A 24,503-nucleotide genomic window follows, 5' to 3' on the forward strand; every position below is an offset into this window, starting at 1 on the left:
TTTTCCACTGCAAATATATAGTTCAAAATCCCCCAATGGACTGAGGGTTTTACATTTATCCACAATCAATAATATACACACATCTGTGTTGTTATAAATAATATACAAAATCCCCATAGAATTGTCACAAAAGTGTCAAGTTAGATGTTTAGGGCCAGATTCTCAGAGACTTACGTCGGCGTATCAGTAGATACGCCGTCGTAAGTCCGAATCTGCGCCGTCGTATATTTAAGCGTATTCTGGAAACCAGATACGCTTACATTTGGCTAAGATACGAGCGGCGTAAGTTTCCTACGCCGTCGTATCTTAGGGTGCATATTTACGCTGGCCGCTAGGTGGCGCTTCCGTTGTTTTCCGCGTCGAATATGTAAATGAGCAAGATACGCCGATTCACGAATGTACGTACGCCCGTCGCAATTAGTTACGCCGTTTACGTAAGACATACGCCGGCGTAAAGATAAAGCAGGTCTCTAGGTGGTGTAGCCCATGCAAAGTATGGACGTCAGAACAAGCGTATCTTTTTACGTTGTTTGCGTAAGTTGTATGCGAATAGGGCTGTGTGTAAGTTACGTTCACGTCGTAGGCAGTGTTTGACGTATCTTAGGCATTCTATCCGACGCATGCGCACTGGCATAGTCCACGGACGGCGCATGCGCCGTACGTTCAAAACGTAATTTACGTGTGGTCATGCTTTATTTGCATAAAACACGCCCACCTCTTCCCAAATTGAATTAGGCATGCTTACGCGGCACATTTACGCTACGCCGCCGTAACTTAGGACGCAAGTGCTTTGTGAATACAGCACTTGTCTCTCTAAGTTGTGGCGGCGTAGCGTAAATACGATACGCTACGCCCGCCCACATTTATGCCGGGGTACGTGAATCTAGGCTTTAGTGTATCAATTATTGGATTTTATAATCAAGTATGCCCATCAAAAAGATGTTGGTCAATGGACATTCAACACCCTTAATGAAGGTGGTAGGAATGCCCCCTGGCAAACAGGAAGGTTGTAGAACCATAGGTAGAAGGGGAGTTGGTGATGTGGTGTTGTCATTTAGTTTACACACACACATAAAAAGGATATAAATGATCGAAACACAAGCAAGCAGCAGACATTTTCATGCACAAAAGTGCACTATAGACATCCTTCACAATGCATCGTCCCCTGATGAATATAGATTGAAAATGAAATACTGTATGTTAATTTGAGGAGTGATAGAAAATGCAGATTGAGAAAAAGAAACGAGGATGACAACTAAAAAAAAGAATAATAAAGTTGACTTTATGAGATGAAAGGAGAGTGGAAGTGGGAGATTGGGAGAGTAAAGCCCCGTACACACGATCGGAATTTCCGATGGAAAAAGTCAGACAGACTTTTTCCATTGAAAATTCCGATCGTGTATATGCCCCATCTGAGTTTTTCCATCGGATATTCTGAGGAATTCCATTGGAGTTTAGATAGAGAACATGTTCTCTTTTACTCCGATGAAATTCCGATGTGAGTTTGGCCAGGCAAAAGCCTGATCATGTGTACGGGGCATAAGGATTGATAGGACAAAGGTACTTTTCTGTATTATGTATTTCTAGGCACTCCATTTAACTAAGAGTAAGGATTAGGACTTTTTTGAGATTTTTATCGGGGAAGACTATCTGGAGTTTTTTTTCCATCTTGATGTGGGGTCCCCCAGCTCTCGCACTATCGCTTGTCTCCTCCATTGGGAAGATACTCAATGCATATTGCCATCTAAAGAGATGCACCTTTTACAAATTGTTTGTTTGTGTAATTATATTGTGTCATGTTTGAGATGTTAGTCCTTTGAAAGAATACTGTATGTTTTTGTTTTTAAAGCAATGTTTTTTTATGTTTTGTAATTATTTTATTTTTTCTTAAATTAAATAAAAAATTATTTAAATAGAAAGAGAAATAAATCTTATCTCCAGATATAGAAAGTCCTAAATATAAAAAATTTAAGGTCACTTAAAGTGGTTGTAAACCCTAAGAAAAAAAAAACCCTGCATGACAAAAGGCATAATGAGCTAGTATGCATAGCATACTAGCTCATTATGAATTACTTACCTCAGATCGAAGCCCGCGCAGCGGTCCTCATCTCCCCCTCTGGCTGCTGACATCTCTCCCGGGGGACTTACTTCCGGGTATCGCGGCTCCGGCACTGTGATTGGCCAGATTCACGATGGTATCACTCCTGATGCATGCGCGCGGGACTTGTCGGTAACGGCACAGACTGAAGCAGCGGCACATACAGTTTAATTATAAACTATACTTAAAAATCAAAAATATTAACACTGTTTTACATTTATCTGACTTTTTTTAACTTTATATACAAAAAACATAAAAAATTATATAAACCATCTTGTAGTAAGCTCTGTTGTAGTGAAAATGGATAAATACAAGTGTAAGACGTCTACCTACCACTCTGAACATTATGCATATCTTCAGTGGGGAATGTGCTCTCTGCTTTTCTGACTGGAGGACCTGATCTCATGGCGAACATTTTCTGCTCCTGTGTCACCGAGCTAATCATCCCTTCTGATCTGGAAAGAGAAGAGCGCATAATCGTTTAGAAACACCTAGTACAGGAGAATGGAAAAGATAACATGCCCAAAATGTGGATAAACGTTACACACTGCCCAATGCCAATTTATGATGCCATTCTAGACATGTGCAGACTGGAATATTTTGTTTTGTTTTTTTCGTTTTCGTTTGGAAAATACATTTATTTAGTTACCCCCGAAAATCGATATGATTTATTTCGTTTTTCGTTGGGGAATAGCTTTCGTAAGTCCAATAATACTTGGTTTCTGTCGAATGGTCAAAAGAATATTCAACGGAACGTCAAATCTTTGTTGGTTTCTGTCTAATGGTCAAAAAATATTCGACGGAACGTCGAATCTTTAAGCCGAATCGTACATTTCCGTTTGAATATTCCGCCTACAAGAATTCTAATGTTGTATGACTAGTAATAATGTCGAATTTATTCTCTATAATGTCGAATCTATTTTCTCATAAATCGAAATCTATTCTCTGTAATGTCTAATCTATTATTTCTATAGTGTTGAATCTTTTCTCTATAATGTCGAATCTTTTCCCTATAATGTCGAATCTCTCTATATCGAATTTTTACCGCAACGAAAACGAAAATAAAGCATTTTTTATGTCGGATCTTTCGGTTTTCGTTTCTTGCACTTTCGATATCGTTTGTTAAAACGATAACAAAAAAAACAGATTTTCGGACGAAAATGCATTCTAACGAAAACGAATGCACATGTCTATGCCATTCCTATGATAACAAGGACCAATCATTTGTATAAATAGAATACTGGCTTGCTTGCTGTTGGGATAGAAATGTAGCCCCCTGCCTTTGGCTGGCTACATTTAGTGATATGGCTTTGCTGTCAGAGGCGTATCTAGTAAAAATGGCGCCTATGGCAAGCACTGAAACTGCGCCCCTGTCAAAACATTTGAACCCTTTAAGATAACCAGGGACAGAGAGGGACACAGTGCGACGAGGACAGAGAGGCACACTGGGGACCACTGGCGGCTGGTGCTGAAAATTTGGGGGGGCGCAAGCAAACTGAGAAAAAAATCAATTGTCGCCACTGTGCCAATCAAACGCAGCCACTGTGCCATTAATGGCCAGTCATCGGCCGTCATGGGGGCACCTGTCACTCCCCTCCCCAGGCCAAGTAGCAATATTAGCAATTGCTGTGCTGGCGCTGCGCTTCAGCAGGCCGGTCGCGATGCCGGGAACTACATTAGTGCCAGAGGCGGCCACAGGAAGACGGGTGGTTTTTTTTTTCATGCGGGGGGTAGCTTTTTGCCGCCCCCCTCCCCATGGCGCCCATGGCACTTGCCATGGCTGCCATACCCTAGATACGCCACTGTTTGCTGTAGCAAGCTCTGCAATTTATTTTATAGGTCTGCTCAGGTTTTTCCCTAAACCTGGTGGTTGACTGCTCGTGTCTGCTGCTGAAATAATATTCCAGCAAATAGAGTGGGAGGATCAATCACTGTGGTTATAAATGTTTATTGGACCCTAGCCAATCACTAGGTGACTGACCCAGAAGCTATGGCTGGGGAAAATATAAATATTTGGGAGGATATGATCAAAGACTCTCTCTCCCCTAGGGATCCCCCCTGGGAGGAAGCATGTGTGTTCCAGAGAAGTCACTGCTACTAGACCTAAACAGGTCCCATGTGTTGAGGAAGCTTACCTGTGGAAGTTGGACTGGAGAGGCAAATGGAAGATTTTTTCAGGGGAGCTGGACAGTTGACGTCTAAACATTGTAGGTACTAAAGCATTCATTGAGGGTTGAGACAAGGCTACTAAGGAGTTGTGACTGCTCTCAAAGTTTCACAGATTTGCCTGGCTGTCTTATCTCCATCAGCATTATTCTTGAGGCTGCTACTAAATGCTACTGCTACTAAATGGCCTAATACTAATATTGCTGGGATAGAATTTTCAGGAAAGATTTTCCTGAAAATGATTCTCAGAGAGTTTTTTATGTGCCTTTGCCACCATGCACCCCTCCAACTCTCCTCCTTGCATTTTTTTTCAAGACCTGCAATAAATATTAAAAAGACCTCTAGACTGGAGCCTGAGTTTGTTGGTGTGTTAGTGGAACTGGAAAACAGGGCAGGAAACCTATGAACAGGTAAAGCCTCGTACACACGACCGATGAACTCAACGGGCGAAACACATCGTTTTCCTTGTCGAGTTCCTTGTTAGGCTGTCGAGGAACTCGACAAGGCAAGTTTCTCCATTCCCGTCGAGGAAATAGAGAACTTGCTCTCTTTTTGGGTCGTCGAGTTTCTCGACAGTTTCCTCGACGAAAATGTACACACGACCGGTTTCCTCGGCAAAAAAATATCTCTGGTACAATAATGAATAAAGGCAAAATGGTCTGTCTGAAGATCTAGAGAGCAGAATCTGCAATGAACTCTGCAAAAATCCTTAGAATAAGCTTGGAAATTTATAAAATACTACAATGCACACTTATTTCTTTGTTACTGATTGTAAGTCTGTTTTATAAATCCATAAATAGAAGTAACAGATGCCAAGTCTGTCATCTCCCTTTCATTTTCATAGAATGCCAATGTTATTAAACAAACAAAATGTGCAGCATTGGTCAAATGTTAAGGCTCCATGCACACTGAAGCTGATAAACTGCAGTTTATTGGTGTTTTGGCTTTTTTTTTTAAAGCCCATAAACTGAACTCTATGTTAGCCTATGTGTCCATGCACACCTGGGCGTTTTTTAGTGTTAATGAGCTTTGGAGTTTATTGGCTGTTTTCTGAACGCCCAAAATTTGCGTTCAAAGTGCCGTTTTTCAGCGGGAAAAAACGCAAAATGCCGAAAAAAGGTTAAGCGCCCAAAAACGCTTAAAAACGCTCAAAAACGCTAGCGTTTTTTGCGTTTTTTAATCCATTAAAAAAAAAAAGAAGGAAAAAAAAAAAGTAAAAAAAGAAGAAAAAAAAGAAAAAAGCTACACTCAAAAACGCTGAATAAAGCTATTGCAAAAACGCTAAAAAACGTTGAAAGGCTCCCTGCAAAGCTACTGGCGTTTTTTTATAGCTTTTATCAGCTTCAGTGTGCATGGAGCCTTACAATAAAAATCTATTTATGTTGGTACCTAATATACCTTCTTGACATCAGGAAAATCCAAGTCACAATACCAATTTCATCAGTCAATATAGATACCTTTAAGGCCCCGTACACACGGTCGGTTTGGTCCGATGAGAATGAACCGAAGTTCATTTTTCAGCGGACCAAACCGACCGTGTGTATAGGCTATCGGTCTGGTTTCCTTCGGTCCAAAATTTCTAAACATGCTTCAAAACCAAACCGATGGACCGCTGCCCCATCGGACCAAACCGATGGTTAGTACAGAAAAGCATCGGTTCAAAACCCGCGCATGCTCAGAATCAAGTCGACGCATGCTTGGAAGCATTGAACTTCGTTTTATTCAGCACGTCGTGTGTTTGACGTCACCGCGTTCTGACCTGATCGGATTTTGGACTGATGGTGTGAACACATATCATGCCGTACGGCCACTTCAGAGGTGAACCGATGAAAGCGGTCTGACGGGCCAGTCTCATCGGTTTGGTCCGACCGTGTGTACGGGGCCTTAATCTGTACGTGATTTTTGTTGTCAGATGGTAGAAAATACTGCACTACAACAGCCTGTAACTTATTCAATATCTCCTGGTTGACAGCTATACATTGCAAAGAGGGCAATCTTCCAAAAAATATATAAATTGTGTCTTCCATGAACCTGCATTTAAATTTCACTGTCCATAAGGGGTGCATGGGCGTCGCCATGGAATAACTGATTGCAGGCAGCAAGGTACCAACCATGGGATATGTAGTCCTTAGAATTTGAAAGAAAACAGCAGAAAAGAAGCTGAAAAGCATGTAGGGAATCCAGGAAGCTGTGGAAAGAGATGACGAGCAGACAGGCAGCACTCACAACATGAAAGGAGAGTTTTAATAAAAGCTAATATTGGATTGTCAAATATAACTATTATTTGTATTGATATTACAATGCTCATGTTATAAATGAAGGTGTATGCGGTGACTATTGAACTCCGTTAAATATATTTTTGTTTTCTTAATTTCAATTTGTCTGTCTGTATTTCTCAGACTCTGAATAACAGCTGCAGTGCTTTACTGCGCCCAAAATAACTGCCTTAGCAAATAGCAAAAGCATATAAGTAAACTACCAATTATGTAGCAAAATGCCGAACTTGCGAGGGGAGGATCATGACGTGTTAGAAGGCCAGACCTCTAACAGAAAGTTCAATGCTTAGTAATTTCTCAGTGAAATGACACTACAGTACTGATTATGTACTGCTACAAAGGTCTGGAGCACAGATAAAGGGAGAGCTTCTGGGAAAAAGTGCATTTAATCTAACAGCTGCTGTCAATTTGTTAAAGATCAGCCAGAACATGGCACAAATCCTGGCATCTGGAGCCACCTCCTGGGACCCATAAGACAAACTCAAATTTGCTTTCCTAGGAAGAATTTTACGTTTTTCGACAAACAAATGATGTATTTCGCTGATCAGATCTATTAATGTGACACCTGTTAAATAAGTTTACTGTTAGTAATGAGGGATAAAATCTGCCAAATGGAATTATTGGAAGGAAAGGGAATTTTCCTGTATTAGCAGATATATCCGTGCCAAGTATTTTCTGTATCAAGGAGTGGAATAGCCATTACTGTAAAATATTAAAAAAAATTCTGCATGTAGTATGCGTGTCCTATACCAGTGGTCATCAACCCTGTCCTCAGGGCCCACTAAGGCCCCGTACACACGACCGGATCTATCCGCTGGGATTGATCCGCGGATCAGTTCCAGCAGATAGATCCGGTCGTATGTACGTCCGAGCGGACATTTCCCAGTGGATAAAAATCCAGCCGACGGATTCCCAGCGGATAAAAATTTCTTAGCATGCTAAGAAATCTATCCGCTGGAATCCAGTCCGCCGGACTTATCCGGTCGTCTGTACAGACTCACCAGATAAGTCCGTCCGATCCCATCCCTCGCATGCGTCGTATTGATTCGACGCAGGCGCGGCCACGTCACCGCGGATGTATTCCACAGGGATTTTGATCTGATGGTGTGTACAGCCATAAGATCAAAATCCGCCAGAGGATTTATCCGCTGGAAACGGTCCGACGTCTGTACGAGGCCTAACAGGCCAGATTTGCACGATAACTGATATACATCACAGGTAATATAATTTGCTGCTTAGTGATTTCAGTATTCCAGTCTGGATCTCCCCAAGGAAATACATACAATCTGGCCTGTTAGTGGGCCCTGAGGACAGTGTTGATGACCATTGTCCTATACAACAGGTTTAAATAAAAGACAGAACATAGGAGCCTATCCTATGGGATGTCTGTTGCAAGCTAGTCAATAATTAGGAAATGCATGTTGTTAAAACTTAATGTTAGCAAATATTTAGGGGATGGCACCCCCCCTCCCCCCCAATATTGATCTAGAGCTGTGCCTGGCTATATCTGTTCTCTCTCTCTTCTCTCCACTTCTAAAAGCTTGGATATTCATTGTAGTGTACAAAAAACACAGGAAGTTTTTGAAAAGTCCTTTATTAAAAAAAAAGAAAGTTCACCCAGTGTAGATCCATCGTCAATCACGATGCTTGCTGACACCACCGACTAAAAAAAAATAAAAAAACTCCGCTCCCGACTAAGGCGCCTGCCGTCTGACAGCTCCGCCGCCTCCCGTCACTAAATAAACAAAGGGGTGGGGCCACTCGGTGCCCTTGCATGCTGATGACTAATTGATTGTTAAAGTTGTGACTGCCTGCTCCTTAACAACCATGTTGTTTACTGGTTGTTAAGACCACTACTTATTTAAGGCATGCATTTATTTATTTTTTCCTTTTGTGAATTAACTAACTTCTGTTTTATACTGTATTTACAAGGAGTTTTTGCATTATGTGGTAAATACTGCATAAAGCAATAGCGAATTGACATTTTCAGTATCGCATGCGGTATTTGGGAAAACACCTAAATACTGCATGTGATCTGCTTTTGTGAATGGAGCCAAATATTATTATTATTACTATTCTATTTCTCCACATGCCTAAACTTTCTAACAAGCGGCTTACCAATCTTTAATACCAGGCATAATTAAACCATGTACCATGAAAACAAAACCGATGCAAGACCCCTGAATAGACATTTAATACAAACTGGTTTGTATAAATTTGAACAGAGCCATTGTCTGTGACCAATCTTTTGGCCCACAGTCATATGACATTACCATTTTATATCTCAGGAGTTTGGGAGATGAGACCTGAGGGGCGGATTTGAGTTTGCTTAGAGCAAAGATCAAGACAGAGGCAATGAAGGAACTGCGTGAGAATATGCCCATGGATTCTGAATGGATAGAGGTGGGGGGGTTGTGTTTCTATGGTGATGTTCAAACAGATCTCATTCATCCTTCTGCCTTTGTGTCTGGGGAAAATGTGTTGGGAAACAAATGAAAGCTAGATAACATGGGAATCATGCATGAAATGGGTTTTGTGGGGGTTCAAGATTAAGTCAATGGCTATAAACAACCAGTCCAGGGGATGAAGCAACTGAAATTAATGTAGACAATGTATTCTTGGCTATTCCATTTCTACCACTGAAAATGGCAAACATTTATATTCTTTGGAAGTTTTACAACGTGCTGTTATTTACGAACCTATAAACAAAGTGAACTTTTAATCAAAGAAGAAAGGAGTGTTTTAAAAACTCAAGTATTTCTGTAAGGAAGCTAGATACAATTGTCGGACAAAACAATGCCAAGTTAAAGCCGTTTAAATATGTTTGTTTAAAATGATTCTGCTACTTCTCAAAAAGAAATCAAAAGCATTACTTCCACCATAGAAGAGTGAGAATACTTCTCCAGTGGGCAACTAGTCCAGACTTTGTTGTCTTTAAGTTGTACAGCCTCCAGCATTCAACACTTACAGGCGGGTTGAATGCCCTTGCTTCAATTTCACTCAATGATTCCTCTCTACTTATAGCACTACTGTGGCCTATACTGATGTAGGGGCAGACAGGAGAAACCACAGAGCCATTCAGGTGTCCTAATGCCATGTACACACGTGGCATTAGGAGAAAAATATAACATGTTCTATATCTAAACTCCGATGGAATTCATCAGAATTTCCGATGAAAAAACTCTGATGGGGCGACACACGATCAGAAAATCCGATGGAAAAAGTCCATCTGACTTTTTCCATCGGAAATTACGATCGTGTGTACAAGGCATAAAACTATTAAATTCTTTTTTCAGAGGCTGTACTTTTTTAATGACAGCAGACTCATACCATTCTCTTGCAGTTTTCGCCTTGTAGAATGATACTTCTTGGATGGGTTTCCAGTTTGCCACCTCTGGTGACAGACTGGTTTGACGAACTTAAAAAGTTAATCTCCTATGAGAAAATCACTGAGGCATGCTCTTTTGTGGTCAAGGTAGCCAGAAGCACCAGGAGAATAAAATGACAGTAAATCTTTGTGAAAAGACCTAAGGACAGTCTAGGCCGCCATGGGTAGGCAACCTCGGCTCTCCAGCTGTGGTGAAACTACAAGTCCCATGAGACATTGCAAGACCCTGACAATCACAGGCATGACTCCTAGAGGCAGAGGCATGATGGGATTTGTAGTTTCACCACATCTGGAGTGCCGAGGTTGCCTACCCCTGGTCTAGGCTTTGGGTAAATCGGAGGCAAGATTTAGGAAACCAGATTCCAATATGTTTCCTTGTTATGATCCCGTATTTTAACACAATTTTGATTCTGTACAGTATGGAACTTTGATATATAATTTCCACTTATCAACCTTTAAGCAAACTGTATGCTGTGAATTATTCATAGTATTTTGAAACAAGAAATGTTAAGAAAGACTAGCTGACTCAAAAGACAACAAAGTTCAGACTCCCCAAACTATAAAAAGCTAATGCCATGTACATACGATCAGGCTTTAGACCGACCAAACTCACATTGAAATTCCAAAGGAATTCCATTGGAGCAAAAGAGAATCTCTATGTAAACTCCAATGGAATTCTTTGGAATATCCAATGGAAAAACTCAGATGGGCATACACATGGTCGGAATTTCCGATAAAAAAAGTCCATCTGATTTTGGAAGTTACGATCGTGTGTACGAAGCATTAGTATTCACAGCCTTCTACTGCAGAAGGAATGCATTCATTTTTTTGTGGAAAGCTCCAGGGTCAATTTGAGGGGCAATTATATTTAAAGTTAATATATTGTGTGTGTGTGTGTATATATATATATATATATATATATATATATATATATATATATATATATATATATATATATATATCTGCAGTCTTGGTATCTTTTTTGTAATCTCTACAGTCATTAGATAAAAGTATAAAATGGAGTTACATTCTTAAACAATATGCCATATAAAGAAATTTGACATTACGAAGCACAGAAAGGCTGATTTATTAAAGCAAGAATATAGAAATGAGCACAAAACTGGAATTATTGTTCATAGCCATCAGTCAAAATCCCTGTTTAAATTTTCAAAAAGTTTGATTCTGTGTCCTTGTCAGTATCTCCAAATTTGTGCTAAATTCATTTTCTCCAGTTTTTGTGAATCTGCCTCATTGTGTGACAAATGCATTTTAAGCATGGCTGTTGTAAAAACAAAACCTCATAAAGAAACCTTTAGGTAAAAAGGTAGATACTGTAGTTAATGCTCCTAATATTTAGTATTACACCCTTTTCCTCTAACATCTGGCCATTTTGGGCAAAAGGAGAAGAAATTATCAGAAGTTAGAATTTTTTTATGTAAGATACTAAGATGGGAATTACATATTATACAATGTTGTTTTACAACAATCACAGCGCCATACTGTCATGTATTAACTGTTGGGGAAATGTATCTATAATACAAAATACAAGATGAATGGCACACAGGGGACCCATTTGTATTGCTCTCTGCTCCTTCCAGCTTCATTCATCAAAATGAATCTTGCTAAAACAATAAATAAGTCTTTTTTTTTTTTTTACATTAAAATAAATGGGATTTACATACCCAACACAGATCCAAAAAACAACAGACTTGTTCTTCAATTCATGATAGAGGGTGAAGCCATACAAACCATTCCTTTTCTAACTGTACTACCAGAATTGTCAGTGCGCAACATAGATGTAGCCTAATCTTATAGGGTCATTAATTATGAAGTACAGATTTTTCAGCATCTTTGATCCTAATCAGTAAAAGGTAAGTAAAACATGACTTTATGAAGTAGATAGAATTAGAGAGGCATATTACTAGGATAGCTAGTAAACTTATGGGGAGGTGGAATGAAGGTTTCGTTCCGTTTGTCCTTTTCACTGTGATGGTTAAAACTATACAAGCTATTCACTAGAGACTAGAACTCCAAAATGTATTTATTATTACTGGATAATGGTGATTTTTTTTTGCATGGTACTCTTGGAGTAGAGGCAGAAAAACCTGCAAAGCGTTGGCTGTCAACCATTCACCTACTGGAAAAGGTGTAAACATGGGGCTAATTTCAGGCAAGATATAGGATCATTCTGAAGAAAGTGCAAACTTTGGGGCAGATCCACGTACAACAGCGCATTATTACGCCGGGCGTAGCGTATCTAAGATACACTACGCCGCCGTAACTTACTTTTTTGTTTTCAAATCCACAAAGAATCCGCGCCATAATCCACGCCGTATACGCGTAGTATCTTTGGCGGCGTAATGGCGCGGCATTCAAATCTCTGTGATGGGGACGTGTTTTATGTAAATACGTCGTGACCCGACGTAAACAACGTTTTTTTAAACTGCGCATGCGCCGTCTGTGGGGGTATCCCAGTGCGCATGCTCGAAATTAACCCGGAACAAGCCAATGCTTCCAACGGTGACGTCATTCTATGCAAATCCCTATTCGCGAACGACTTACGCAAACGACATAAAAAATTTGAATTTCTATGCGGGAACGACGGCCATACTTAACATTGAGTACGCCACCATATAGCAGCTTTAACTATACGCCGAAAAAAGCCGAACGCAAACGATGTAAAAAAATGCGCCGGCCGGACGTACGTTTGTGGATCGCCGTAACTAGCTAATTTGCATACTCGACGCGGAATTCGACGGAAACGGCACCTAGCGGCCGCCGAAGAGTTGCAGCTTAGATCCGACGGCGGACTAAGACGTACGCCTGTCGGATCGACCCGAGATGCCGTCGTATCTTGTTTTGAAGATACAAAACAAAGATACGACACAGGAAATTTAAAATTACGCCGGATCTGCCCCTTTATCTTTAAGGCCTCATTCACACCATGGTGGAGAGAAGTCAGATTTTCTGCATGCATTCTGCAACGAGCACAAAAAACAATTGTTTTCTATCTGCCCTGTTCAAACCACAATGTGATGATTTTTGCAATGTGTATGCAGTTACCTGCACAGGAAAAAAAACTGATGTGACATCAACATTAGTGTGAATAGGGCACATAACTGACGTGCATTAAAACCATAGGTGTGCGAAGCCTATTGTGTTAGGGTGTGCACCCTAAAGATCAAGCACACGTGTGTCTTCATACTGTATATATATAGATGCAGACAGGGAAATCAGTCTCCCTGCCGACACAGTGAAAGAGAAGTGTGTAAGTACTTATGGCAGAGCTGGTACACAGAGCGATAATGCTAATGTGCATGGGGTGATTAGGGTGTGCCTAGGCACACCCAGCATACCCTATATGAACACCATAATTAAAACTGATGTCAATGCGCATAAAAACTGACTAAAAGTTAAAACTACAGTAATGTCTCTGCAAGTAAAATCTGTGCAGTTTTCCCATCAGTTCCCATCAGTTTTCATGCATGTATGGTGTGAACGAGCCCTAACTGTCAAAACTTTACTTTTGGAAAGCCATGATTTATTTTCTATGGCTACACCAGACACCTGTCAGATGATAACACGCTGTTGGAGAAAATGATAGTTTGGATTCATTGTTTATTCCCTGTTGCTCTCAACTGTAATGTCTGGTTGCTCTTCAAACCTCTAGATGATGTCTCCACTGTAATAAATGTGTCTGTTCAAGGTAAGCCAAGTGCGTAGTGATACAAAATGTTTACAGCTGTCATCTAAACAAGAGGTGATGAAGATGACCTCTTGAACAAGAGGTGAGGAAGATGAAGTCCAAAAGTTTTGGTCAGTTGATTGCCCCCCATGGCTTTCAATATCATCTTTACATGGACGACACCCAAATCTACCCCTCCCCCCCTCCAAATGTCTGCTCACACATCACCAACTTACTAACCAATATATCAACCTGGATGTCACATTACTTCCTCAAACTCAACCTATCCAAAACCGAGCTCATGATATTTCCTCCCCCACGTGCCACTTCCCCTGATTTCTCTGTCAAAATCAACAGCTCGACTATCAACTTGTCCCCCCATGCCAAGGTGTAATCCTGGACTCTGAACTATCTTTTCGGCCCAACATCCAATCACTGTCCAAAGCTTGCCGCCTTAACCTCTGTGACATCTCCAAGATATGCCCTTCCTAACCGATATCACTGCAAAGCTTCTAATCCACTCCCTGGCCATCTCTCGCCTCGACTACTACAACTCTCTCCTCATTGGCTTACCTCTAAAAAGCTATCCCCCTTCATTCCATCATGAACACTGCTGCCAGGCTCATCCACCTGACAAACCGCTCAGCGTCTGCTACCCCTCTCTGCCAATTCCTCCATTGGCTGCCACTCAACCAACAAATTGAATTCAAGATACTAACAGTAACTTACAAAGCCATCCACAACCTGGCCCCCTGCTACATCTCTAACCTGGTCTCAAAATACCAACCAAATCATCCTCTTCGCTCCACCCAAGACCTCCTGCTCACTAACACCCTTGTCACCTCACCCCATGCTCGCCTCCAGGACTTCTTATGAGCCTCTCCCATCCTCTGGAATACTCCACCCCAATCTGTCTGACGATCTACTTTGTCAACTTTCGGACGATCCCTGAAAACTCATCTCTTCAGAGAAGCCTATCTGGCCCCCACCTAACAAATGTACATTTATTTTCCCCATCAGCACATCCCCCACAGTTATTACCTCTTATATGTCTTGACCCTCCCTCTTAGATTGTAAACTCTGAAGTCTCGTACACACGACCGAGGATCTCGACGGGCTCCTTGTTAGGCTTGTCGAGAAACTCGACAAGCTTGCTTTGCGTACACACAGTCAAGACAAAATCTCCTTGTTCTCAAACGCGGTGACTACAACACATAAGACGGCAGGGGAAGTTTCATTACACTTGCACAACTCTTATGCCCCGTACACACCATCACTTTATGTGATGAAAAAAACGACATTTTCTGTGAAGTAAAAAATTACGTTTTTGAAACTTCAATTTTCAAAGACGAAGTTGCCTACACACCATCGTTTTTCTCACAATGTTCTAGCAAAGCGAGGTTACGTTCCACCACGTTTTTCCATTGAAGCTCCCTTCATAACTAACTTCTGGGCATGCGCGGGTGAAAAAACGTCGTTTTAAACGACGTTTTTTGCTACACACGGTCAATTTCTGTGAAGTAAAAGTTGACGTTTTGAAAAACGACACATAAAATTGAAGCATGCTTCAATTTTTTTTGGTCGTTTTTTAGAAGACATAAAACGACGTTTTCCCCCACACACGGTCAATTAAAGTGACGTTTTTAAAAACGTCATTTTTTTTCATCACATAAAGTGATGGTGTGTAAGCGGCATAAGGGCTGCTTTTGCTAATCTCATGTGTTTGCGTGTTAAGTAAAAGTTTGGTAAGAGACGATTTGCACTTTTCAGTCTATTACAGCTTTAAAAATGTGTTCTCTCCATTACAAATGCTACTTTTACTCCCGTCTCATACTTTATTCTGAGCATGCGCGGGTTTCTTAGCATACACACGCTTTTTTTTTCTCGTCGAAAACCAGCCCGTTGAGGAACTTGATGAGCCAATTTGAGACTCCCGTCGAGGAAATAGAGAACTTGCTCTCTTTTTGGCTCGTCGAGTTTCTCGACAGTTTCCTCGACGAAAATGTACACACGACCGGTTTCCTCTGCAAAAAATATCTCCCAGCAAGTTTCTTGCTGGTTTTTGCAGAGAAACTCGGTCGTGTGTACGAGACCTAATAAACAGGGCCCTCTGATTCCTACTGTTTTAAAGTGTAATGTATTTGTACCGTCTACCCACAAGTTGTAAAGCACTGCGTGAACTATCCGCGCCATATAAATCCTTTGTAATAATAATAAAGCCATTTAATTTAGAGTCATCTTTTTGTGGCTTCAGCGGCACTTCTCCTACACCAAACCAATATCCTTAACTTGCTACCTGTGAAAAAGTCTGAAATGGAGAGGTAGCCAGGGAATCCACCCATTCTTTCGACTAGCCAGACTTTAGATCCTGTATAATACAAAATCCCCTTTACTGTTCGTCTCCCCCCCCCCCCCCCCCGGGTCTTTTATACACTACTAAAAAATGGTGCCATCCACGGCCATTTGTCACAATATGTATATTTAATGTATCTAGAATAAAGACACAGTATTTGTATGTAGAACCAAAGCTATTATTGTTCCAGCCTGTCAAGATTCATTCCTGTTGTGAACTGTAGACAAGTCATTTGAATGAGTAATTTAACCTTTGTAACAGAATTAGCAAACCCATTAAGGCTGCCAGTTGATTTGAGTGATAAATCAAAAATAAATTATATTTCTCTTTGATATTATATCAAATCTGAAGGTAACAACAGACCTGCTGCAGAGAGAAAGACAAGATCTAATTCTGGATATCCTGCTATTGTATATAAACACAGCCATGCTCATTTCAATAAATCACAGCATTCCTTTGTATATAAGCTGCCAGAGAGCGATTGAATCTTAAATTAGCCTTCTTTGAATGTTAAGAAAATCTGCACATGTTGTGTATATTGCAAGGCATTAATAAACGGAATGACTCAAAATACGATGTAATAATTTCATACACTGTAATTAACGCACTGTAGATGTGAAATACATTATACCAGAAAATGTAAAGAGCACTCTAAGGCAACAAGTAAAGTGAATCAGTGAACTGCGACTTTTGTGCAGAAAACATTGCAGCAGTGCTAGCAGAAGAAGACCTTCCCAGCTTATATTTAGATAGAGATTAATATAAACTCCTGTGGCTAGATTCAGCAGGTTTCTTGTGGGAACTTCTGTTCCCTTCTTTCGTGCTCGCCCCCTCCCTTGGACTACAGGAGAGTCAGGACGCCCACTAACACACAGCTCCTTTCTCTATCTGCAATGTAGAGAGCGTCCTGACTCTCCTGTAGTCCAAGGGAGGGGGCGAGCACGACACTCCACACCAGGGAGAAAGCCTTGCATTACTGTGTGGAGTTACAGACAGAAGAACAGGAAGTGAGGATTTCTCAGAAGAAATAAGGACATTTAAAAGCAAAATGGAAGGATGAGGTAAGGGAAGGAGGACTGCACTAAGGTAAAGGAAGCTATTTAGGGAAAAAAATTGTACCTTTACAACCCCTTTAAGGTCACCCATGCAATATAAAAATATGTACATTCTCTAGGCTATATTTATATGGGCATGGTATGCCTGGCCTGAGAAATTTCCGATACAAAGTGACGCTGAATTATCTCTTATAAAACACATATATCTTTCCAGTGGTACCACCAGTCCATGCCCATATACATATAGCCTAGAGAATGTACATCTTTTTATATTGCAATGTATTGCAATACATCTGGCCATATTTTGATCTTCATGAAAACAGCCTATACAAAGTGAAGGAGATGAATTATCTCTTAACATACACAGACATATCTTTCCAGTAATAGCTGCCCAACTTTCCAGAGAAACTGCTGTTACCTGTGGTTCTTCTTCTGTTGCTTGCAACTGTATAAGCCACTCAGTTCAGGTCAGTATTTCCTGGGATGTGACGATGAGTAGGCAGCGTATCACTTGGTGGCTCGGCCACTGACTGCACTTAGTGTGGGGCTGAAGAGGAACGGCGGAACTAGGCTCACTATGCAAGCCGCTTAGGGCCCCCGGAAAGCTACAGAGGGCCCCCCAAATTACTAGAGGCCCCGCCTGTTGAGAAGTAATTTTCGACCCTGGCACTGGCAGTTGTCAGTTGGCAACTGCAACACCTTCTTGATGATTCCAGGGGGGGGGGGCAATCGCCCCCCCTGCCCCTACCTGTGGATGCCCATGGCTGAATTAGGCATGGAAAGATGTGATAGAAGCAAAGAAAGGTGGTAACAGATCCAAGGAATGCTCTGCCTTGAATTTTCACTGACTTTGGTTTAGTGGTATTCAAAACACAAAGATATCTGCACTATAAAGGTTTCAGCAGGGCAGCCAGGGGCAAATGCTGAACACTTGGATAAGGTGCATGAAGTCAGTCAATAAGGTTAATATACCAAAGGAGTGCAATGTGATCGATCGCTTTGCACAGAGATTTTTCACTTCATTCTTACCATCATGTGCAAGTAAAACATTTTTTTTTTTTGCACATGACTGTATAAGCTGGGCATAGTCAATTTTCCCTTAGCTTGCCATTACAAAGTGAACATGCTCTACTCCTTTAGTAAATCCTATGTTAACGCGCAACTGTAGGCAGATATAAAAGATCCCTGTTTTTTTATCCAGGTACACATGCGGCTCTAAAGGCAGAAGGTTTTTTATCTTAATGCATTCTATGCATTAAGATAAAAAAAACCTTCTGTGTGCAGCAGCAGCCCCCCTTAACCCTCCTAATACTTACCTGAGCCCCATCTCTATCTAGCAATGTTGCACGAGAACCTTGGCTGCCTGGGACTTTCCCTCCTGATTGGCTGCGATACAGCATCGGGTACCACTGGCTCCCACTGCTGTCAATCAAAGTCAGTGAGCCAATAAGGAGATAGAGAGGGCTGGGCCAAGTTGTGTCTCAATGTCTGAATGCAGCGACTCAGGTGCCCCCATAGCAAGCTGCTTGCTGTGGGGGCACTTGGCAGGAGGGAGGGGCCAGGAGTGCAGACGAGGGACCCAAAAAGAGGAGGATCTGGACTGCTCTGTTAAAAACCACTGCACAGAGCAGGTAAGTATACAATGTTTGTTACTTAAACTAAAAACAAAACAAGACTTTAATATCACTTTAAAAAAACTTGAATGTATATTTAATAGTACTACAATCTGTCTTCTTATTACCCTTCACCTTTGTCTTAAAATTTGGAAGAAGGCACAGCACTGTCCCACTTTACTGCATTACACAGTGCTGTGATTCAAAAAATTAGAGCTTGCTCAATAAAAGATAGAGTGTCCTGTGGAAAAAGGAGAGTCCACCAACTAGAGCACAATGGTTCGCTAGAATCGCAGGGATTCAACAAATGGAAAACCTCACAATGTCAATGAAAGATCAAGATGGGAGATACCGGACGATATGGGCACCCTACTTGAAATATAGGGAGGAGCGAAGGTGGGGGTGGTGGGTATGGGGATCGGGGAGAGGAGATGGGAGAGTGTAATCTCTCCCGCCCTCTTTTTTTTTGTGTTTGGTTGGGGGAGGGAGGGGTGGCATCACAGAGAAGATGGAGGTTAAAGAGAAAAAGAGAAGTCACATTGAATTAATGGAGCATAACGGAGTATGGGAAAATACAAGATTTTCGTTTCTTTTTTTTTTTTGATTGATATAAGCAGATGGTATAAAATGTGTTTTTTACTATCCAATCCCCACCTTTTGCCATCTGTATTGCTTTGACTGCAGTGAACAAAAGTAAATGGTCAATTCTAGTGATTTGTTAATCCCTTTTGTGGGTTTGTCTTTACCATGTCAGCAGCTACAAAACCCTGTTTCATCTTCCTTCTGTGTTTGGGCCCTTTCACACGTACGGACCGTATGTCCGCATTTTTATCCGTCCGTTGCGGATGAAAACGGGGTCCCTATGTGATTACGGGTGTCAGCGGATGACCATCCGCTGACGCCCCGTAATTTGTCCGCCTCCGCAAAGATCCGCATTTTCGGATGGATGAAAACCCTATTTTTCTTCCGTCTGCCGTATCGGATCTGATGAACACGGACATACGGTCCGTGTTCATCCAATTCCCCATAGGGGAGAGTGGAGGAAAGACAGGGCGGTCCCTGCACAGTGTGTGGGGACCGCCCTGTCAGCTGCCAGCTCAGCGAGGATTTTACGGAGGATCCCCGCTGAGCTGTACGGACACACGGAGGCGGATCATTACTGATCCGCCCCGTGTGAAAGGGCCCTTTAACTCGTCATTCAGGTTTGTCTGAACATAGGCTTTAACTCCATGCAAATATATAAAAAAAATCCTTTAATTTGGTGTATAGTACTTTAAATAAAACTGCATATGAATTTTTACCACTATAAAATACCAGAAGTCTTTGCATTAGCTTTTTATAATCCCCCTGCACACTAGAACTCAGAGACGGAAAGCTTTACTGCTTTGCGCAGAGCTGTCAAGTTAACAATGGAAACTGTTACAAAAGGAGAGAGCATGTAGAGGGTTCACTGACCAATCAGCAGTCCAGGTGTCAGAAGATGATCCAGAACCTTTGGCAGACAGATTTTCTTTAGTCATTTATGTGGCTAAGCCATGCTATTGCAATTTCAGGAAATTGGAGAGTGCCGAAGCTGAACTGCAGAAATTGTGCTGGTTTGCATGGGTGAAGTCCAATGAGGTGCATGCTAGCTTGTGGACGTATCTCTTTATTTACAGTTCATATGTTTTCTGATTGCCAGGAGCAGATCTATCGCTGGACCTCCTGATCTCAACTCCTGAGGTTGCAGAGTCACATACAGCCACTGTGCCCGCCCCTACTCTCTTCCTGCCCAATCACTTTACGGTCAACACTGAGGACAAGGGGGCACTCTTTACGTCTAGAGGAAAAGAGATTTCACCTCCAAATACGGAAAGGTTTTTTCACAGTAAGAGCTGTGAAAATGTGGAACAGACTCCCTCCAGAGGTGGTTCTGGCCAGCTCAGTAGATTACTTTAAGAAAGGCCTGGATTCTTTCCTAAATGTACAGAATATAACTGAGTACTAAGATTTGTAGGTAAAGTTGATCCAGGGTAAATCCGATTGCCTCTCGGGGGATCAGGAAGGAATTTTTTCCCCTGCTGTAACAAATTGGATCATGCTCTGCTGTGGTTTTTTTGCCTTCCTCTGGATCAACTGTGGGTATGGAGTTGGGTGTATAGGATTTTACTGTGTTTTTTATTTTGTTTTTTTTATTTTTTGTGGTTGAACTGGATGGACTTGTGTCTTTTTTCAACCTGACTAACTATGTAACTATGTAATCAAACCTGCCTTTGTATTAAGTAAACTCATTCACAGAAGACAAAGTCTTCTGTGAATGAACAGTGGAGGGGATTGGCAGGCAGAGATGCTGTGTGTGTGAAAATGCGCCGTCCCTCCTGTCAGAGCTTCAGGAGTTTAGTGATAGCTGTGCTCCCAGAGCTCCATAAAACAAGGTGACCTGCACCTCATTGGACTTAACTCATAGTACCTTTTACAAAGTGACTGAATTCCTAGAGGTCAGCTTTAAACTGTGCACATGCAAGACACTCCTAGCTATAACTGCCTGGGGTTCCACTTTAATATAAAATAGAATGGGGCTAATTATAGGGTCACAAAATTGAGAATTACACATCAGGAAATCCACAGTTATCTTGTTTTCATTACTGCCTGCATAGGCCTATTCTAAACATAACTTCCCATCTCTTTATTCTCTTAATCTAAATATATTGTCTTACATTTGACAATACTCATTGACATGAAGGCAGCAGCATACAGTGATTAAAGCAGTATCAGACAACCGAGGGCCTAGCCTGTAGCTGATATTCTAGAACCACATAGCAGGCCTTACAATATCCAGTTAATATGTGCTTACAGGGTAATTAAAGGGCCAGCCAGTACAGATCTGTCAATATAAATGCAAAATTTCAGCACTGGTGAAAAATGTCTACACCCTTGATTACTGGGTTCACTGATCTTCATTAACCAATGACCTGATTTTAATTAATAATCTGCTAAATGATTTCAGACTAGAAACTTTCATCTCTGTTACACAGCATAAAGTGGATTTTGCTTTTCCTCTGAAGCAGCGTATATAATTTAATCGCTATGATAAAATCGGCGGTGTCATGGAGCCAAAATGATTGAGGACACTAGGGAGTTTTTATTTAAAAAAGGAGCTGGAGGGGAGACAGAAGCAGATTTAGTTGAAATCTTTTTAGTTTAAAAATAACAAACACGTTATACTTAACTTCTCAGTGCAATGGTTTTGCACAGAATAGCCCAGATCCTCCTCTTCTCTGGTACCTCGCTGGCGCTCCTGGCCCCTCCCTCCTGCCGAGTGCCCCACAGCAAGCAACTTGCTATGGGGGCACCCAAACTGAGCCGCTGCTCTGTGTGTGCATTCAGACATGGAGTTGCCCCTCCCTTTCCTCATTGGTTTACTGACTTTGATTGACAGCAGCTGGAGCCAATGGTGCCCGCTGCTGTGCCTCAGACAATCAGGAGGGAGAGTCCCGGGAAGCCAAGGTTCTCGTGCAATATAGCTGGATCGAGATGGGGCTCAGGTAAGTATTAGGGGAGCTTGCTGCATGCTGAAGGTTTTTTATCTTAATGCATAGAATAGTTATTAGGAATACAAAATCGTCTGCCTTTAGAACCACTTTAAGTATGTATCTACCCAACTCAATACAGTTATATTCATATTTCTGATGCCAATTATGCTATTAAATGAAGGTATTCATTTGTATATTCCAAGGTTTGTATTTAACCACTTCCGGACCGCCACATGTACATTTACGTCGGCAGAATGGCACGGACAGGCACATTGGCGTACCTGTACGTCCCTGCCTAGACGTGGGTCGGGGGTCCGATCGGGACCCCCCCCCGTACATGCGGCGGTTCCCGTGGCTTCAGGAGCGACCTGGGACGAGGGCGCGGCTATTCGTTTCTAGCCGCCCCCCTCGCGATCGGTCCCCGGAGCTAAAGAACGGGGAGAGCCATATATAAATACGACTTCCCCGTGCTTCACTGTGGCGGCTGCATCGATCGTGTGATCCCTTTTATAGGGAGACTCGATCGATGACGTCAGACCTACAGCTACACCCCCCTACAGTTGTAAACACACACTAGGTGAACCCTAACTCCTACAGCGCCCCCTGTGGTTAACTCCCAAACTGCAACTGTCATTTTCACAATAAACAATGCAATTTAAATGCATTTTTTGCTGTGAAAATGACAATGGTCCCAAAAATGTGTCAAAATTGTCCGAAGTGTCCGCCATAATGTCGCAGTCACGAAAAAAATCGCTGATCGCCGCCATTAGTAGTAAAAAAAATAAAAATAAAAATAAAACTATCATCTATTTTGTAAAAGCTATACATTTTGCGCAAAACCAATCGATAAACGCTTATTGCAATTTTTTTTACCAAAAATAGGTAGAATACGTATTGGCCTAAACTGAGGAAAACAAATAATTTTATATATGTTTTTGGGGGATATTTATTATAGCAAAAAGTTCTATTGCTCTATTTTTGTTTATAGCGCAAAAAAAAAAACGCAGAGGTGATCAAATACCACCAAAAGAAAGCTCTATTTGTGGGGGGAAAAAGGACGCCAATTTTGTTTGGGAGCCACGTCGCACGACTGCGCAATTGTCTGTTAAAGCGACGCAGTGCCGAATCGTAAAAACCCCTTTGGTCATTTAGCAGCATATTGGTCCGGTCCTTAAGTGGTTAAAGATGAAAAACTCAACTTTTGTTGAGAAAAAAACCTTCCCCTCTGGATGATCTGTGTACATTGCAAGGATTTTAACAAAGTTTGTTGTAGATTCATACCTTTTGCTATTATAAAGAAAGAGCTGTGTGTCTGTGTCCATGTGCAAAGTAAATCTGATGGGAGTGGCTCCATAATTATCAATCAGCTGCTGCATCTGCAGGGCTCTAATGAGGAAAATTACTGGATCTGCATTCCTTTAGATGCGATTTGCTATCATGAGTATCTCAGCAAAAATAAAAATTTTGTTGTAGGGGATGCCAAAAATTTGACTTGTACCTTAGTGCAGACTTGTGAGCAAATCAGTGAGCCAACATCACAAGCAGGAAATTATGTTTCTGTGGGGCAATTTGTATGCATTCTGTGTACAGAACACCTCCAGGTATCCATATTGCATTGCATTTTACAGGAAAATGACAACTCTGCTGATTGAAAAGGAAAGGAAATTATAATAACATTTACTTACAATGTGGCTTGTGCTGTAATTGCATAAGCTATATCAGGGGTCTCAAACTGGCGGCCAGCTGTTGCGAAACTACAAGTCCCATCATGCCTCTGCCTGAGGGAATCATGCTTGTAACTGTCAGACTTGCCATGGGACTTGTAGTTTTGCAACAGCTGGAGGGCCGCCAGTTTGAGACCCTGCGCTATATTATTATTTTTTTTATTTGCCATTTTTTTCCCCACGAAAGTTGAGTTACCCTTCAAAATCTCTTGCACATTCCTCCACTAACAGACCATTCTGGGCAGCAGGGAATGCCTGACTGCCATGTGCAGAAGTCCCAGAGAATTATAACAGTCCCTTATCTTTCATCCATAGCAATATTACATTTATGGATCCTGTAGTGAACATTGCTGAGTGGGTGGAGCATTTTTTTTATGAACCAGTCCCCCAGAACAGTGCAGCTGCACTTACAGTTTTCTCTTAGTCACAAATGCGACCTGGCACCCGGGATTTGTTGAGCCCTGAATTAAGGGTCTATAATTTTTTTTATCATAGGCGTATTTCTGGATTTTTGGTTGATATTCTGTCTCTATCATTTAAAATACAACTATGATAGAAATGATAGACCCTTCATTTCTTTGTAAGTGGGCAAACTTATACAATCTGCAGGGTCAAGTAATTATTTTCCCCACT

The 24,503-nt window shown here is 41.5% G+C and overlaps 1 protein-coding gene across 2 annotated transcripts in view; it reads right to left on the minus strand.

Annotated features, from left to right (window-relative positions):
* The window catches only part of EFCC1 (EF-hand and coiled-coil domain containing 1), a 179,259-nt gene that overhangs the window by 37,484 nt on the left and 117,272 nt on the right, over positions 1–24,503 (minus strand). For both annotated transcript variants that reach the window (XM_040359355.1, XM_040359354.1), the window contains exon 3: positions 2,432–2,553. In XM_040359355.1, coding sequence (XP_040215289.1) covers positions 2,432–2,553 — 122 coding nt within the window. The remainder of the gene's footprint in view (positions 1–2,431; positions 2,554–24,503) is intronic.

The sequence above is a fragment of the Rana temporaria genome, chromosome 7, assembly GCF_905171775.1.
Source record: "Rana temporaria chromosome 7, aRanTem1.1, whole genome shotgun sequence".
Classification (NCBI taxonomy): domain Eukaryota; kingdom Metazoa; phylum Chordata; class Amphibia; order Anura; family Ranidae; genus Rana; species Rana temporaria.